Genomic DNA, 18936 nt, shown 5'->3' on the forward strand with positions numbered 1-18936 from the left:
TGAACAGACTGACAGGATCCATTAATACACCTGAATTGCTCTGACCAGCCCCCTGGGACCTCCTCACACACTCATGGCCCATGAGCTCCACATAAGCCCAAGCCTGAGCATCCAGCCCTGGCCTGGGCTGTTGTGGGTGGCCCTGGTTCAGCTCTGCCCAGGGATGCATTCTGGGGACAGTCCTCGGATCTTGATTAATAGAATCCCAAGATGGTTTGGGTGGGAAGGGACATTAAAGATCATCTCATTCTACCACTGTGTCATGGGCAGGGCACCTTCCTCTATTCCGGGTTGCTCCAAGGCCTGTCCAACCTGGCCTTGGACACCTTCATGCATGGGGCAACCACAGCTTCTCTGGGCAGCCTGGGTCAGGGCCTCCCCACCTCCACAGGGAACAATTCCTTCCCAATATCCCATCTAACCCTGCCCTCTGGCAGTGGGAAGCCATTCCCCCTTGTCCAGTCCCTCCATGCTTGTCCCAAGTCCCTCTCCAGCTCTCCTGGAGCCCTTTGGGCACAGGAAGGGGCTCTAAGGTCTCCCTGGAACCTTCTCTTCCCCTAGAGCATCTCTCTCCAGATGAACTCTCCCAGCCTGGCTCCAGAGCAGAGGGACTCCAGCCCTCTGAGCATCTCCGTGGCCTCCTCTGCACTTGCTCCAGCAGCTCCACATCCTTCTGCTGCTGTTGGGTTCCAGGGCTGGAGGCAGCTCTGCAGGTGGGGTCTCACCTGAGTGGCACAGAGGGGAAGAACCCCCCTCCCCTGCTGCCCACACTGGGGGATCAGCCCAGGGCTTGGGGGGTTTCTGGGCTGAGGCATATCCAGGTCTCACCCATCAACACCCCCAAGTCATTCTCCCAGGGCTGCTCCATCTGCTCACCCCCAGCCTGGATCCATCCCAGGGTCACCCTGACCCAGCTGCAGCACCTGGAACTTGGCCTTATTAAACCTCTTGAGTTTCCCATGGGCCACTTCTGACCTTGTCCAGGTCCCTCTCAATGACTCTCTCCCTCAGGAGTGTCCCTACCCCCTCAGCTCAGTGTCACCTACAAACCTGCTCAGGGTGCCCTAGATCCCTTCATTTGTCATTAATGAAGATATTACACAATGCTGGTCCCAGTACAGACCCCTGAGGGACACTACAGGTCCCAGTACAGATTCATGAGGGACACCACTGTCATTAATGTCCACTGGGACTCTGAGCCATTGACCAAAACCGCCTGGATGTGACCATCCAACCAGCTCCTTATCCACCTGGCAGTCAACCCATTAAATCCAACTCTCCAATTTAGAGGATACTAGGGGAAAACCACATCAAATTATTACAGAAGTTTAGATACATGCCATCTGTCAGCTTTCCCTCATCACTGATGGAGTCACTCCTGTTGAGTTTCTCATCCACCAACACGCCCAGGTCCTTCTGTTGAGGGCTGCTCCATTCATCCCCCAGCCTGGAGTTGTGCTGTGGGTCACCCCCACCCAGGGGCAAGATCTCATCCTTGGCCTTGTTGAACTTCATGAGGTTCACATGATCCTACCTCTCCAACCCATCCAGCTCCCTCTGGATGCCCCATCCCTTTCCTCCAGTGTGTGACTCCACCAAACATCTCACTGTCAGCACCATGCTGAGGGTGCCTCAATCCCACTTGTCCATGTCACTGACAAAGACAGCACTGGTCCCAAGACGGACCCTTGGGGCACCACCTGTCACTGGTCTCCACTCAGACATACTTGTCTACAGCTGCAGACCACAATGCTTTGAGTGCCACCATCCAGCCAATTCCTTATCCAGTGAGTGTTCCACCCATCAGATCCATGTCTCTCCAGTTTTGAGACAAGGCTGTCCTGCAGGACAGTGTCAAATGCTTTGCACACTCCAGGTAGATATGTCAGTTGCTCTGCCCTCACCTATCAGCACTGTCACCCTGTCATACAAGGCGACCAAATTTGTCAGGCACAATTTGTCTTCAGAGAAGCCATGCGGATTGTAACCAATCACCTTTTATTTTCCATGTGCCTTAGCACAGTTTCCAGATGCATCTTCTCTATGATCTTGCTGGACACCAGTGTGACTGATTGGCCTGTAGCATACTGCATCTGCCTTCTCTTTTGAAAAACAGGGTCAAATTTTCCATTTTCCAGTCAGTGGGAACTTCACTGATCTGCCACAACTTCTCAAATGTGATGGAGAGTGGCTTAGGAACTTCCTCTGCCAGTTCCCCCAGGATCCATAGATGCATCTCATCAGGTCTCACAGACCTGTGCACCTTCATATTCCTTAAATACTCCTTTACTGGAGTATTTAAGATACTCCAGTAGAAGATACTTTATCTTCTCAAGCCCAGAGAAAGGAACAGAGCTGGTGAAGAGTATGGAGCATAAGTCCTCTTAGGAATGGATGAGAGAGCTGGGGGGCTCAGCCTGGAGAAAAGGAGGCTCAGGGGAGACCTTTTGGCTCTGCACAACTCCCTGACAGGAGGGGGCAGCCAGGGGAGGTCAGACTCTGCTCCCAGGGAACAGGGACAGGACAAGAGGAAACAGCTTCAAGTTGTACAGGAAAGTCTCAGGTTGGACATCAGGAGGAATTTCTTCCTGGAAGGGGTGATCAGGCATTGAAGGGTCTTCCCAGGGAGATGATGCAGTTGTCATACCTGGAGGTGTGCAAGGAATGCCTGAACGTGGCACTCAGTGCTCTGGGCTGAGTGGCAAGGTAGATGTTGGTCACAGGTTGGACTCGATGACACAACTTTGACTTGATGACCTTGGAGGGCTTTTCCAACCTTAATGGTTCTGGAATTCTGTGGTTCTCCTAGTGTGGACAGTTCTTCCTTCTCTCAGTCCCTGCTTTTGCCCCTGTATCTCTGGCGGTGTGACTGGGTCACTTCCCAGGGAAGACTGGGGCACAAACACTGAGAACCTCAGACTTATCCATGTCCTGGGAAAGCAGATGTCCCATTTTCTTCTGAAGAGGGCCCACATTTTCCCCAGTCTTCCTTTTATCACCAATGTACCTATAGAAGCTTTTCTGTTGCCCTTGATGTCCCTGGCCAGACTTTACCAGGGCTTCAGGTTTCCTAACTGGATCCCTGGCTACTCAGACAATCCCTCTGTATTCCTCCTAGGCTGCCTGTCTTTGCTTCTACACTCTTTGAGTTTGTCCAGGAGCTCCTTGTTCACTCTCACAGACCTCTTGGAGTTTTTGTCCAAACTCCTCGTGCTTGGGATGCGTCTCCTGAGCTTGGATGAGATCCTTAAATATGAACAAGCTCTCCTGGGCCCCTCTTCCCTCCAGGGCTTTATCCCATGAGACTCAACGAAGGGGATCCCTGAAGAGGCATCCTGAGTCCCAGGGCTCACTGTGCTCTCCTTGTTGCCCTGAGGATCCTGAATCCACCATTCCATGTTCACTCAGCCCAGGCTGCCCTTAAGATTCTCATTCCCTACCAGGTCGTCCTTGTTCGTGAGCACAAGGTCCAGCCCAGCTCCTCTCCTTGCTGGCTCCTCTCTCACTTAGAGTTTGTCCTCAACATTCCAGAACCTCCTGGATCAATTATACTCTGCTCAGTGTTGTGAATGTGGCACAGCTATTGTCTGTCCAGAGCTTCATATAATGGTTGTTCCTGGTACAGCCCCCTAAAGCCAACCCCAGTTGGCTTCCTGGGCTGCACCTGGCAATGCCCAGATCTGGGTCAGTGCTGGGCTTAGCCACCTCAGGTTTATGGTCGGATTTGATGATCTTGAGGGCCTTTTGCAATCTAAATGATCCAATGATTCTATGTCTAGGACAGACCCCTGTGAAGGTTTCTGCCTCACACAGAAATTCTGTGATGGGTCTCCAGACAGGCACAGGGACAGTTCTGGCCAGGGACTCCAAGGCGCCAGGTTTGGCTGATGTTGGCAACTGGCCCAGCACCATCTTCACTTCCTGATCTGTTCTGTCCAGCACTCACTGCCACCCCTGCTCTTTGGACTCTGAAATTCCTAAACGGTCTTCCACTGATTCTTGCCAGGAATTTGCTTGAAGTTGTAATTGTATCCTAAATCCATGGATTTCATATGTACTTAGCACAGCAATTCCGGTGTGTAACACTTTCCTGCCAGGCTGGGCTGCACTCAGGGATGGCCACCAGTCACCTTCACTCCTGGGGTGACAGCCAGCATTTCCAGAACTCTTGTTCTTGTCACAGACTCTTCATAAATTGCCGGAGTTCATGGCAGCAAAATACAATCCGTGCTGCAGATCATGAGTCTGGATGAGGAGCAGCTCCAACAGCCTCAAGGTCCTTGACTGTCAGAAGCTCCTTTGCTCCTCTTGGCACAACTTTCCCCCGTTGGCACACCAAGAGGCTTCTCTTGACTCTCAGTGATCCCTGCAACTTTGCACTGGTGCTGTTCCAAGGAAGAACTCTCTCTTCCATACTTGGTTTCTGAACTGCAGCAAGTGTTCTCCATCATATACTGGACATAGCCCATTCACCTTCATCCATCAAATCCTGGTCACATTTCTTCAAAATTTTAGTGAGGATTCTTCTCCAAACTTTGAGTACTTTATCGTCTCTACAAAAAACTCAGGCAAATGGACTACTTTGTTAGGGTAAAAGAGGTTCTGGGAGAAAGATGGTGCATTGTAGAATGTCAATGCTGGAATCCTCAAGTGAAATGAGAGGATAAGAGAACTCAGCTTCATTAATTTTTTTTTGAGATCATTGGAAAATAAAGGAAAGATATTTGTTAGAGAACAGTGAGCAAAGCTTGTTGGAAGAGTATCTACCAGGTGACTGCAGCACCAGACGCACAACACAAGGCTGCCTCCATCTCCTTCCCAAGTCCCATTTCATCCTTTCAGATGGGATGGAGTCGATGTCCTTCACAGCTGCCCCACGTCATGCCATGTTTGGGATTTTGAGGAGACCGCTGATCACACGCCCGTGTTTTGAGGAGAGCTCCCATGACATCCAGATTTTTTCCTTCTCTTGTTGTGCACCCCCTAGCAGGCTTGGGATGGACAGAAATTTGGGGATGGACAAGAAACTGGGAAGAGACTCAGCCTGGACAGTCTTCCCAGACTGATCAAAGGGATATTCCATACCACAGGAGGCCATGCTCAGCAAATAAAAGCTTTATGAAAGCAGGAGGATGGAAAGACATTTCTGGTCACAGCATTTGTCTTCCAAGTGAATATTGTGCACACAGAGACCCCGGAAATGGCTGATCTTCTGCCTGCTGACAGGACGTGGTGACTGAATTCCTGATTTTACTTTTTGTGCAAGCGGCTTTTGCTTGACCTGTTAAACTCCTTTATCTCCACCCACAATTCCATTCTTCCATTTTCCGACATCTCGCAGGAAGGGAGCGAGTGGACAGGTGGGTGTCCAGGGTTGGCCAAAGTCAATTCTGTCCCAAAACACCCATTCCATACACAGTGAGCCCATAGATACCACACTACCATCCTGACTTGCTTGTTCCACCACACTTCCCTCCTATGAAGTAATCTCAATCACTGCAGAGTTTATTTCTATTATTCACCTTCCCTCCTCACCCACCACTGTGCCTGTGGCCCATCACCTTCGTCTAGCTTGAGCTCTCCCCATTCTTGGAAGTGTCACAGGCCAGGCTGGACGGGACTTGGAGCAACCTGGGATAGTGGAACATGTTCCTGCCCATGGCAGGGGGTAGAATGAGATGAGCTTTAAGAATCCTTACACACCAAACCCTTCTCTGATTCTGTGATTCTTCAGAGCAGGAACTTCAGTTTTCTTCCCTTGTAAAAACCTCTCCTGCCTCTCCAATCCATTGGAATTTTTCCCACTGTGAAAACTTAAATAAATAAGGAATACGGGACTAAGGTCTCCAAGAAACATCCATCCTCCACCAAAACCCTAAAGATAAACTGGGCATCAAGGGATAATAAATGAAAACCCGGCAGATGAGAATTTGATTAAAATTAAACAAAATAAGAATAAAACCGAAAGTAAGGACAGTAAAAAAAAAAGGCTTCCATGAACACAAATTTGCAGCAGAGCTCTGCCAGGATTGGTGGTTTAACATAAGTATAAACAGACAGTAACAAAGCAATTACAAACTCTGCTGGCAAAAAAAGTTATTATTTGGTGAAAGGGAAACTGAAAAACTGCAGAAGGAACCTGCAATGATTAAAGACATGGACAATAGAGGACAAGGAAAGGTGTCCCTACACATACAACAGAGCACGGAGGGGAAATACACATAAAGTTCTCCGAAAATTAGGATGTAAAGACAGTCTGAGGGCACATCCCCTCCTATAAGACAAACTAAGGTACCACAACTGAAGTAGGCAAGGGACATGTTCAAACAACAACAAATTAAAAGACACTCATTGAGGATTGTTAAAGATACCACCCAGGGATAAAGAAGTCTTTTAGCTTCAAGAAATTATTATTAACAGAATTCTGCTTAAAAAAAAATACATCCCACTCTTCCCAAGCAACCCCACAACCAAATTTCCACATTGCACAGCTGGCCATGGCCTTATAAAGGCTCACAATAATGGCAGAGAGAACCATGAATCCAAACAAATGTCACGGGGCTCCTCCTGCCTCTGTCTTCACATCTGCAAGAGGTTTTGCATAAATATCTGTACTGTTACTGTCTAAAGTCTAATTCCCAGATAATTTAAAAAGCATTTTTTAACCACTGACTGTTGACCTCTTCTGAAAATTAACAGTTCTCAGGAGTTATCAAAGTTCTCGTGCACATAAGAAAAACAAACAAAAAAGTATCTACAACTAGGGTTTGCAATTTGCATTGGTGTTCTAAGAGCCAGGCCGTGGAATTCGAAAGGGGAAAGTTTATTTGCTGAGGCTAATAAAGAACCCCCTCAATTCAAAATATGGGGAATATGCTGGTAAAAATGCCCTTTGTCTGTGCTCTTGGATCATGTCCTAGAAGTAGAATTTGATGGTCAACTCTCTTATTTCTGGCATTTAACAAAAACCTACAGTTCTCTAAATACACACATACTTAAAATTCATCTAGTTCTTCCATCTACCAGAAATATTCATTTAAGCACAGAATTTTCTCTTGAAGTCACTGAAGAGGTGATGCATGAGGTTGGGATCCCCAGGGCAGGGGTCTCAGGTCTGCTGCATTTCCCGGCGCATTTCCTCCAGCGCCGCGTTCTGCTGCCGCAGGACCTGCTTCAGTCGCTTGATTTTTTCATCCCGTATTGTCTCATCCAGGTCTGGGGGAGCCATAGGGAAAGCATCATCTCGGAAAGAACCTTCCAGAATGGAAGTATCCTCTTCAGAAGTCACTAAAACTGAAATCCCTGGGTGGGTAGTGTCACTGTACCGGGGGAATGTGTCCTGCTCCAAGTCCCTCTCTTGGGACACTCCAACAAAGCCAGTGGGAACACTTGGCTGTGCTGAGGCTGGTGCAGGTGAAACATTCCTGTTACATGCACTGGAACTTGAGCTGTTTTCTAAACTGGGACTTGTGGCTGATTTGATTGAAGTTCTCCTCCTCTTGCCACTGTCCGACAAAGGTGAAGATTTTATTTTCCTTTTCCTAATCAAATCCTCTTCCAGATCCACAATTATCTGCAGTTAGAAACAGACAAAATGCACTTCTGTTAAAGTTGGTATCAGTTACATTATAACACCAAGTTCTCTAAGCAAAAATTACAACTTATTTGTTTCAAGCTTTCTAAAATTACTGCCTGGAAGAAGTTTCTTTCAGCAAAGGAACAAACATATTTTTGTGTTTGATGTTTTTCTAGCAAAGATTCCCACTTAACAATTCCAGACACTGAATTCCTTCCTTAGTCAATGTTGCATGTCTGCCTTTCCTGGCCAAATCCATCATCTCCTGTGGCTGTTTAAATTAACAGTACTGCAAGACAAAAACTTTCTAATTTGATGGGAAAATTCAGTGCAGAAGAATTCTTCATGTCTACATTTCCAAAACCTCAATCTGAAGAGTAGTGTCCATTATCAGACTAAATTCCTCACAAATGTTTTATTATTTGAATAATGGAATCACATTCTGCTTTGAGTTGGAATAGACCTTAAATCCCATTCCATTCTGCCCCTTGCCATGGGCAAGGACACCTTCCATGAGAACAGGCCACTTCAAGCTCCATCCACCCTGGTCTTGCACACTTCTAAAGGATGGGTTAATGCTAATGTTAAGAGCAGCCATGGATCTGCTCAATTATTAGCACAAAATTAGTAAACCTGAGAAAGTCTTTGACTGAGTTGAGTAGAATCACACAGAAGCAAATGTAGCTGAACAGAAATACTTAGATGGATAAAATCCTTTCCATGCATTAACATGGAAGTTCTCCCATCCAGAAATACCCAAACAATGACAAAGTTTGTAATAACATTGGTAATTCTAAAGATTGAACAGATCCACAAGTAAATTTTTTTTAATTTCAAGTAACCCATTCCTCTGCCTACCCACTGCACTGCTTGACAAACATAACCATCTGCAGAGGCTTAAATATAAATCAGGATCCCGAGGTCAGGTCCCTATTCTAACAAGGACCATCACCATAGTAGTAGAGACAGTCTTCTCAAAAGCATTTGCTGTTCAAGTTCCCTCCAGCAGAATCCAAAACTGAGAATAAAAATTCCTAGAAGGTGCTTGAGTCATACAGAAATCTCACACAAGTTCTAGGAATAATTCTCATAAAGATCCCAACAACTCCTGACTCTCCTGGTGAATCCAGAGATGGGAGGCTCCAAACACCCCCAGCTCTCTACTGACTAAACATACACTGTTTTCTGAGTGTGTTTAGCACTGAAAAATCCCAGGTACCTTTTCTTTAACACATTCCTGATGATGACTCATTACTTCCACATCCAATGAGGATGAACTGCAAGACTCATTATTCCTTTCCACGCTGTCACTGGAACAAACCCTTTCTTCTGGATTCTCACAGAAGGCCCTTAATGGTACTCTCGTAAGGTAAACTCTCTCTTCCTTAAAGAGACCAAATTTTTTCCTTAGTTCCAAGTATTGTCTCCAGTGTGGGTGCTCTTGGTGTTTGATTTGAATAACCTTTCCCGGTGAATCCATCTTTACACATTGCATCTGAAATACAGAAACAGTGAGAGAGCCATCAATCACTCTCTCACCATGTATATCTCTAAATAGATTACATATATTAATATACAAAAAGTAAGTACTAGAAAGACAGGTGAACATTTATTTTGTCTGCCATTCTCCAAGAGCTACATTTAACAGGTAACATTTGACACAGATAAACTGATTTTGATAAATTATATGCAAATTACTATAGGTCTACCACTCGTTATTTAACACCTTAAGTACATTGTGGAACATCCCGAAAATGTCCAGGCCAACCAGAAACCACAGAAATAAAAGAAGCAACAAGAGAATCACTTGTTCTACCTTTTCAAAGTACCAAAGAAAGAGGAGGGAAGAGCAAGTAGTATCTTTACTCTGCAATCCAGGGCTTTGCAAATTTAGAGACAAGAATACCAAATTTGCTGAGCTATTTCCCTCCAAGGCTAAAGCAAATGCTGAGACTCAGCATCGCACAGCACTGAAGAAAATAAATGGTATTTCAACCATTTTTCAGTTGACAATCAAAAAGCTAGGTATTAAGTCTGTTGCAACAATTAAATGTCTACAATTTGCAAAAATACACTCAGCTGACATTTCTGTTCTTCCTGGACAACATAAAAGAATTTCGGATTTTTTTTCCTTTGGAGACAAATTCATTCTGGCCTCTGAAGCTACTAAAAACACGACCCCCAATCCTGTGTGGGGAGTTTGGGGAATGAAGGCTTACAACCTTTAACATATTTTCAACATTATGACCTTAAAAGAATATGTCAATTCAGCCGCTAAGGATCTCCAGAGTTCCTTCTGCCTGGCGTGGACCCAGGAGCGAAGGAGGTGGATCCTCCCCACCAGGGCAGGGGAGGAAGGAAACACAGCTCCTGCCCATGGCTGTCAGAGCCAGCGGAGTCTGGAGCAGACAGTGCCACACCAGAGCTGTCTCTGGAGGACAAACTCTGCTCTTCCAACTTATTTTCCTCTTGTGAAGCCACAAACTTGTCCTTCTCTACCCTACACCACCCCTACAGCCCTAAGGTTGTGCTGTAAGCATGTGGCATCAACATCTAAGAGCTCAAACCATGAACAGCTCCCTGGAGTTCAGTTATTGCTGATCATTTATCTTGGGAGGAAATCAAAAGCCATCTTTCCTCTGCCCCTTTCTTTTCTATGCATTTCTCACTTGCACAATGCAAAATTATTGGGAAAAAGGCCATTTATTGACTAGGACCAACCTTAGAGCAGCATTTCCAGGATACGTGGTTACAAAAATGTGTGAACTCATCAAGAGTTATTTTATCCACCTAAAACCAGGACCACAGAACCACTGAGCACCATGTTTATGATTTATTACCTTTGGCCAGTCTTCACTGACAGCACATTCCTGCTTAGCCTGAGGTAACACAGCCCCTGCTGCTCTTGGGCAATGACTCATGTCTTTGCCATTTTGCCACACACTCTCCTGCATCCCTACTGCTGGAACTGGGATCACTTCACTGCAAGAAATGCTCTTGGTGAAGGGCAAACTCTGTCTCTGGACTACAGTGGGATCCTGCTGATTAGCACTTGGTGTCAGCAGAGCTGCAGGTGTGGATTTTAAGTCATTTCTTAAGCTAATTGGTGATGAATTTTTGGAAACTGTACACGCTTTTGGGTCTTTCTGAGACATCACCACTCCTTTGCTTTTTGACAACACCAGATTCACCACTTTGCTGGTTATTTTATTGACTTCGGTAGAATCAATTTGCTTGGATGTCTCCTTTTTAAGTAAAGCATCAGAAGAGGGAGATGTCTGTTTGTCAGCCTGGGCTGACAGAACATCAGAGCCTCTTTTGGTCAATAAATAGACTTTCCCATTGTACATGACCAGAGCATTATCTTTTAAACGTGTGATTTTGGTTTGGCTTCCACCAGGACCATTAGAACAGAGTGGCAAAATATTTGCATGGTTAACTTCTACATTCTTTGTGTCTGACAAAGTTTTCAGGATCTTGGAAGCCACATTACTTGAAGACTTTACAGGGATACGACAAGCTGCTGAGAGCGGGGCAGTCTCTTCCACAATCCATTTCATGGGTGTTTGCTGGCACTGCTGCCCCTCGGATGTGACTGGCTCAGGAGAAGAACCAGATCCCTTTTGGGCAGCTGTCACTATCAGTGTCTTTGAAACTTCCGTGGCAGATTTGGGGCAAAAGCTCTGCAAGTGCTTGGGCAGGACTTGGGAGGTTTTCACTGTGTTTACGGGTGACACGTAAATCACTGTCGGTGCTTTTGTACTGTCAGCCCCTCCAGACACATTGGTGGCTGCAGCTGCCAGGATTTTTTGCTGTATTGCAGGTGGCAAAAGAGACGCTGGGACAGATTTCACTTCTGCATCAGCTGGAATCTGGAGGTGGTGTCCGGAGGGCAGCACTGGAGACTTGACAGTCACTGGGAGGGGTTTGGTGTTCACCACCATGTAGGTTGTGCTGCTCTGGTGAGAGGAGCTCGTGATGGCCACGTTCTGCAAGGACACTCCATCCATGGGCACACAGCTGCTCTGGGCATTGGCAGCTGCACTTGGAATCAAGCTTTCCTTTTCAGAACCTGCCCTAGCACTTTCCTGCTTGTCTAATGTCCTCGTAAAAATAATCTTTCCAGGATTAGGAGGCTGAAAAATCGGTATCTGAACAGATGAAGGTGCAGCAGTATTGCCAATCTGTGTCTTAAAAGTAAGATGGACTGGGCTAGAAACATTTGCGTTAGAATTATTTGGCATGGCTGGAGACTGAACTATTGGCACAAAGCTTCCAGAAGTTTTAGAAATGGGAAGCAATTTCAGAAGGTTTTTTCCATCTGGTCCCGTTGTCTGAATGACTCGGTACATACAGCCTGCAATGCTTGACAAAGAAAAGGGAAAAGAGAGAAAAATGAAAGGCAGTGTAAGTGAATAAGCATAGGTACTTTAATTCACGAGCATCAGTGAACTCTACACCCAGGGCTGAAGCAGACTAACTCCTGGAAAATGACTGAGCTAATCTTCAGGAGCTTCCAACTGACCTACATGGGTTTCCATTTCAGACCACCTCAGACTGTCTGAAAATAGTGTCCAACTTCAACACCCCAGAGTAACAAGAAATGGCATCTTTTTCAGATTAAAAATAAGTTAAAAGACCCCAGGAAACACCTCACATTACCTCTGCTTCCCCTCATGGGGCCTTTCATTTTGAAAACGAAACCACTACCTCCCGATTTCCCAGAGAAGCCATATTCTTCCTTTTCCCACCTCCCTGTTAGTCCTTATATCTTTCCTGAGTGCTACAAACTATGAATTTCAGGAACACTTCAGGAAAATACAGGCAGAGTAGTTGCATGGCAAGATGGAAGCAGAAATTACTTCAGACACAACAAAGGAATTTGGAAGCAGGATGTGTTTATCTTGTGGAACAGGTGGCTCCTGTCCCTCCATTGCACCTGCTTGGGCATTCCTGAAGCAGATACAGACCACAGAGGTGGTTCGTCCTCAAAGAGATAGAAAACCCTCAAATACTACTGGGTTATAAACATTTTTGAAAACAGAAGTCTAAGTCTGGGAAGGAAAAGGCCTCAAAACCAAGGAAGAACACATGGAAACACTAGGGACATCTCAAAGAGAAAACAAAGATTTCTTGCAGGTGAAGTTAAGAACTCACCAAGAGACCAACAGATCTTGTCAAAACACAAGTTAGTTGTGACTGTTCCAAACACTAAGATTTTCTGAGTCCATAGCAAGACAAAGAACCTTTTCCACTCTGGTGGAGTTTGCCCAAAGCAAGCTCTTCTGCAAAGAGCTCCTGGACTCTGAGCAGAACAATCTACTGCCCAAAGCACTGCAGAGACACGTGTGGGTAAACAGAGCTGCCCTCACTGGAATGAAGAGACCAAATCACTGGAAGTTGTTTCCTGACAGCAGATCCAGAATGATTAACAGGCAGAGCTGCTAACTCCACCTGGAGTCACCAAGAACACCAGCTCCATCCCATCGACCTCCTACATCACTAAATGCCTGGGAAGATGAACATGGGAATGTTCCCAGTCCCATCCCAATGACATCAGTGCTGTGTTCTGCCTTCTGTCAGGTAGTTTTGAAACCAGCATTTTTTCTATATTTTTTGGCTTCTAACTCAGCTTGGAGCAGTGTCTGGGAGAGCTCAGTCCTGCCTCCCACCACTGTGCCTGCTCAGGAGTCAACCAGCCTTTGCCTTTTTGCCTTTTCCCATCAAGTGAGAAGTCACAGGAATGCTCTTCACTCCCAAAGCTGGGCAGTTGCTGCTGCGGGAATGTTCCCCTGGGGACTGACACAAACAACCCACTACTAAATGCCCAACACACAAAGGCATCAGGGACACAGAGCTTTCCTTGCTGTGACCTTGGAATTAACTCCCATACCTAGTATTTTGGTACAATGCCTCATTTCTGGTCACAGTGTGTGAAAATTTGAGATTTTTACATAAGGTAATAGTGTAGTGGGCAGGAAATTCTGCAGTACTTTTGTTTTTAAGGTACTGAAAATTAAAATATGGGCAATATATCACAATGAGAGTTGAGATGGACTAGCACTGACAGGCAACAATCTGACAGAAAACAGTTTTGCTTAAACAAAGAGGAAGTGGAAATATTCTACACACACAATATGTGTGTTTGAACATAATTAAAGCAGAGAAACAATACTTTTGGAGAACTTTAAACCTTCTAGCACTACTGACAATGCAAATGAGGAACAGCAGCAGCTCCTGGACAACACTTTGTTCTGTGCTTTGAATCTCTCAACACTTCTTTCATAACTTCATGATCTACAGCCTCAACTATGCTTCTGCATATAAGAAGTAAAGGCAAATTCAGAAGGATTTTTTCAGCAATTCACACAAACGTGGAAGTGCTGAACAGAGAAACAGGCACTTACCTGCACCCCCAACTAACTAGGGCTGCAAACTGGCACCAAGAAGAAACCTCCAAAGAGGCTTGTTCCTCCACCTGTCAAAGCAAGAGGACACTTCTAACTTTTGGGCAAGAGGAGGGAGAGCAGACCAGAGGGAGAGAAAGCAAGAAAAACAGGGAAAGATGAGCTGATGATATATTTGCATCAATATGTTCCTCTGCCAGCTTCGAGCACTCACCCCCTTATTCCACCTGGAATCACCATTCAGCTCCAGCTCAACGGACTTAAAAATTGTTTTTTACTTGCTACAAACAGGAACTTTAAAAGTAGATTGAGAGAAAAAGCACCAGTAAAAAAATCTCATTTGCCTGAATTTCAGATCATTCTACTTTTAATGATTACAGAAGGCAACTGTAGCTTTTTATCTCCATGAAGAAGAGCAAGATGCCCCAAAATCATAATTGTCTGGGAAATAGCATTCTTTAACTTGGAAGCAAATATCAGGTATTTACATGTCTGAAGAATGACAAAAAGCTGAAGGATAGGCAAGAGAGAATGAAAAGTCCAACAAGATACCGAGAAGTGGAATTCACGCATATTTATTCCAATGACAGAGGAAAGAATCATGGCAAATCTTTTTAGCTCTCTCAAGTTGAAAAGGCTTCGTTGCAATAATTTCACATCATAAAGCTTTTCCCAGGTGATACAAAGAAACAACCACGAGGAAGTTTCATGTTACCAGAATAAAATAAAGCACTGTCCCCATACATTTTTGAGTGATGAAGAGAAGCGTTAGAAATTGTTTTGCTTCAGTCTTCAAGGTTACTGCTTCCTTGAATTAATGAATCTTTAAGAATGTCTTAAGCAGAATGAAAAAAACTCCCTCAGTATTCCCTTTTTAGGGTGTCAGATTAATCTGTATCATGTCAGGTTGTCCATGGGGACTTCTCCCATGGCTATTGAAGTAGAGTTTTTTTTCTCCTCTTCATCCTCCTTCACTTCCAACCCCATAAGAATAAATCTCTTCAAGTCTCATATACAAACACTCAGAAATAATTGTGTTGTTATGATGCTTTAGAAAGGCCTAAGGCAGATCCATCAACAAACCTTGAGGGAAATAAGCTCATGGAAGACCAAAAAAATGGTGGACTGGAAGAAATCTTATTTAACATCACCAGAGAAATTATCAAATTCAAAAAAAAACCCAATCAAATAAAATTCTGTGGCATTCACAGAGGGATCTGTCAACCAGATCACTTTTTTTTGACCCAAAAAGGAGATTTCTTTTAGTGAACAGTCTGTGTGTGGCAACACTGACACTTCCCTATGGATGTGGCATTAAGGAAAGCAGGAAATCAGAGAGAACAGAAAGAAACTGGGAGATCTATTTCTTTACTTATTTCAAAACAGAAAAATAAAAAGAATAATCTATATTTCCTTCAGTTCACCAGAATTCCTGTTTTCATAACCAGACACACCAGTTTTACTTTCCAAACTTCTCTCTGTGTTCATTACTCTCAGTAACCAGCACAAAACACAAAATACTGAGTATTCAAACATTCACCTTCTGTCCTTTATGCTTCCATTAACAAAAACACCCACGGAATAGTTTCAAGAAATAGGAATATTTATTTCTGCCAAATAAATTCATTCACCAAATCCAGTACAAACACCAGCACATGATTCTCACAGAAATCCTGACAGTGCCATTAAAAAATGCATCAGCAGAAACCAGAGCCTAGCTCAATTTTCCTGCAAAGTTATCAGAAGGGACAATGAGCTACTTTTCCATCTGCCTTCCCTCCCAACTGTTCCTTTAGGCGCAACTTTCATCCACAAATGTGAATAAATAACCAGGGCTACTCCAGAGAACCAAAAGAATTTATTTTAATGGGTTCAGTTGGATCCAGGAAGTGGCAAACTAACTATTTATTGTCAATTGGAAATGTGCACCCAGGGACAAAGTAAAATTAATTGACTGTAGTTGACACATATTTATTTTTTACAGCTGCATTCATTCCATGGATTACTTGAAAATTGTAATAAAATAATAATAGTAAGGGTAATAATAAATATATAGTAACATATAATCTAGATAATATAGAATAACCATCATTATTATCATTATCATCATCTAAAGGAAATCAAGAAATTGACGTTGAATTTGGAGGAATCCTGACCATAATTTCAGTCCAAGCTATCTCATGATTTGAGGTTTTATCCTAAACCAGAAGCTTTCTATAATGGCAGAAAAAACACTTTCTGTTTGACAGTAATTGTTTCTGGGAACTCTTTTCATTCACTGTGTAATATTCCCTGGAGTAGAGAGACAATTGTGGATGTGCAAACTGCCAGGAAACAGCCCCTGAGCTATACTATCAACCACAGCTCTCCTGATCCATGACCAAATCCTCCTCTGCCACAAAAGCTCTGATAGAATCTGTGACCATCACAAACACCTAACATGGATCCCACAGCAGCCCTAGGATTCAGAAACCACCCAGAACTCATCCCTGAGCACACAAAGCACCCTGAGAATCCCTGAGAGAAAAGGGAAAGCCTCAGAGCCAAAGCACGGCTGAGCCACTGGGCTGGCCGAGCTCCCAAGCAGGAATGGAGGCACAGAGAGCTGGGCAGCCCAAGACTCCCTGGGCACAATTGAAGCCAGGACAGCCCAGCACAGCCACCTCTTCGTGGTTTGATGGTAATGAGGGATCAGTGAAACTGACCCAGAGAGTCCAGGGAAGAGAACAGGGCTGGGAAGGGGCTGAAGCACCACGAGGCACTGAGGGAGCTGGGAAAGGGGCTCAGCCTGGAGAAAAGGAGGCTCAGGGGGGCCCTTCTGGCTCTGCACAACTCCTGACAGGAGGAGACAGCCAGGTGATGCTGGGCTGTGTTCCCTGTGAGCAGGGACAGGAAGAGAGGGAACAGCCTCAAGTTGTGCCAGGGGAGGTTCAGGTTGGATACTGGAGAAAATTTCTTCAAGGAAAGGGTGACCAAGCATCAGAAAAGGCTTCTCAAGGCAGAAGTGGAATCAGCATCGGTGGAAGTGTTTAAAAAAATGAGTGGATGAGGCACTTGGGGACATGGGTTTGTGGAGAATGCGGCAGTGCTGGGGGAATGGTTGGACTCATTGATCTTTAAGAACTTTTCCAACGGAAGTAATTCCGTTAATGTGAAAGGTTCAATTCCTCTTCCTTCCACCCCCGCTCCCCTTTTCCCGACTACTTACAGCACACACCACCCTCACCGCGATGTGGCAGCAGTGACAACAAATACCAAGAGCCCCCGAGAGCAAAACACAACCAAAACTCAACCAAAACACAAACAAAACACAACCAAAACTCAACCAAAACTCAAGTGGCGTCAAGCCGGAGACGGCACCGCACGCGGGAGGAGCTGGAACTGCCCCCGGGCCGCTCCGCTCCGCCTGGAACGGGAAGGGGAAAAGGAAAGGAGAAGGCAAGGGAAGAGGGAAAAGGACAAGGAAAGGACGGGTTAGAACGGGATAAGAAAGAGACGGGAAAAGAAGGGATAATAAAGGAATGGAGGGAAAAGGAACGAACAGGACGACGCCCTCCCCGCCTCCCGGCAGTCCCGCCGGGGCCGCCGCCGCCCCCACCCTCCCGTTTCCGCCCACGGGTCCCGGCGGGGCGAGGAGCAGCGGGACCGTACCTGGCGGGGCGTCCCTGCAAGGCGGAGCCCCGGGCCCGCCCGTACTCACAACTGCGGCCGCCGCCCAGGGCTCCGCGACATGGCGGGGCGGCCCCGCCGCGGCTCCGCATGCGCGTCACTTCCGCCTGCCTCGCCCCTCCCACCGCCGCTTCCGGGAAGTGGCGCCGCCCGGCGGCCGCGAGCGGCACCGCGGGGGTGGAGCTTCCGGTGCGGGCGGAAACGGGTGGGGCGGGGCCGGGCAGGGGCGGGAGCCACGGGCTAGCCACGGCGCGGCGCCACTGAGCGGGGCGGGCGTTTACAGGGCAATTTGCATATGCAAATATATGCTATAGTGAATAGCATATATAGTGAATGCAATATATAGTGAATGCAATAGCAGATGTCTGTCAGAGAGAGTGAGGTGAACACATGCTCACATGGGAAGCATTGCATGCTGTCAGTGAGCTTTATATGTACTACATGTTATGTAATATATAATGTGAATAACATGAATCATAGATCATTTAATATTATCATGATATAATTGTATAGTTATAATTAATTGTGGTAAAATAAATTGAAATGAAAGTAATAAATAATGACATTTATAATCAAATAGAATGAAAATTGATCATTATTATCCTTTTACATTTTATAAAATCTGTACTATAGATTACATGAAGTAAATATTATATTATATTATATTATATTATATTATATTATATTATATTATATTATATTATATTATATTATATTATATTATATTATATTATATTATATTATATTATATTATATTATATTATATTATATTATATTATATTATATTATATTATATTATATTATATTATATTATATTATATTATATTATATTATGTTGTTATGTTATGTATGTTATGTTATATATAATATCATTTCTATTCTATTCTATTCTATTCTATTCTATTAATGCTATTTTGTTATATTAATAAAGTGGTGGAATTTATCAGGTTGACAAGGTGAGGACTGGTCACAGGTTAGACTTGATCCTGGAGGACTTTTCCAACCTCAGCAATTCCATGACTTGCAGTGTCAGACTCTCTATTCCATGGAAGGGAAGAGTTTCAAAATCACCTGATAAAATTTTGCTTTCCCCAACCATAAATTGCCCAAGTGACACAAAATGCTGGGGACACGTTTGGCTGCTCTCAGAGCAGCTTTGGCAGCTGTGTCCCTCCATCAGTGCCACCAGGCTCATTCTCCTTCCTTGGCAGGGATGAGCCCGTGTGGTTTAGATAGTAAACCAGGACCTTGTCAGCCCACATCCCAGAGCTCCAGCTGCTTCCC

General features: G+C 45.0%; 2 protein-coding genes across 2 annotated transcripts in view; both read right to left on the minus strand.

Annotated features, from left to right (window-relative positions):
* Positions 1 to 6071: 6071 nt before the first annotated feature.
* Positions 6072 to 17774, minus strand: LRIF1 (ligand dependent nuclear receptor interacting factor 1). The gene is made up of 4 exons (XM_059867723.1): positions 17635 to 17774; positions 10417 to 11941; positions 8796 to 9071; positions 6072 to 7573 (listed from the first exon to the last, which is right to left on the minus strand). Exons 1-4 carry the CDS (start codon positions 17742 to 17744, stop codon positions 7109 to 7111), a joined length of 2376 nt encoding a protein of 791 aa, XP_059723706.1. The 5' UTR covers positions 17745 to 17774; the 3' UTR covers positions 6072 to 7108.
* LOC132338333 (cryptochrome-1-like) overlaps positions 11880 to 18936 on the minus strand; it is a 36958-nt gene continuing 29901 nt past the window's right edge. The window contains exons 13-14 of the mRNA XM_059867729.1: positions 13984 to 14054; positions 11880 to 11941 (exon numbers count right to left, since the gene is read on the minus strand). Coding sequence (XP_059723712.1) covers positions 13996 to 14054 — 59 coding nt within the window. The 3' untranslated portion in view covers positions 11880 to 11941; positions 13984 to 13995. The remainder of the gene's footprint in view (positions 11942 to 13983; positions 14055 to 18936) is intronic.

Source organism: Haemorhous mexicanus, chromosome 25 (genome assembly GCF_027477595.1).
Source record: "Haemorhous mexicanus isolate bHaeMex1 chromosome 25, bHaeMex1.pri, whole genome shotgun sequence".
NCBI lineage: Eukaryota > Metazoa > Chordata > Aves > Passeriformes > Fringillidae > Haemorhous > Haemorhous mexicanus.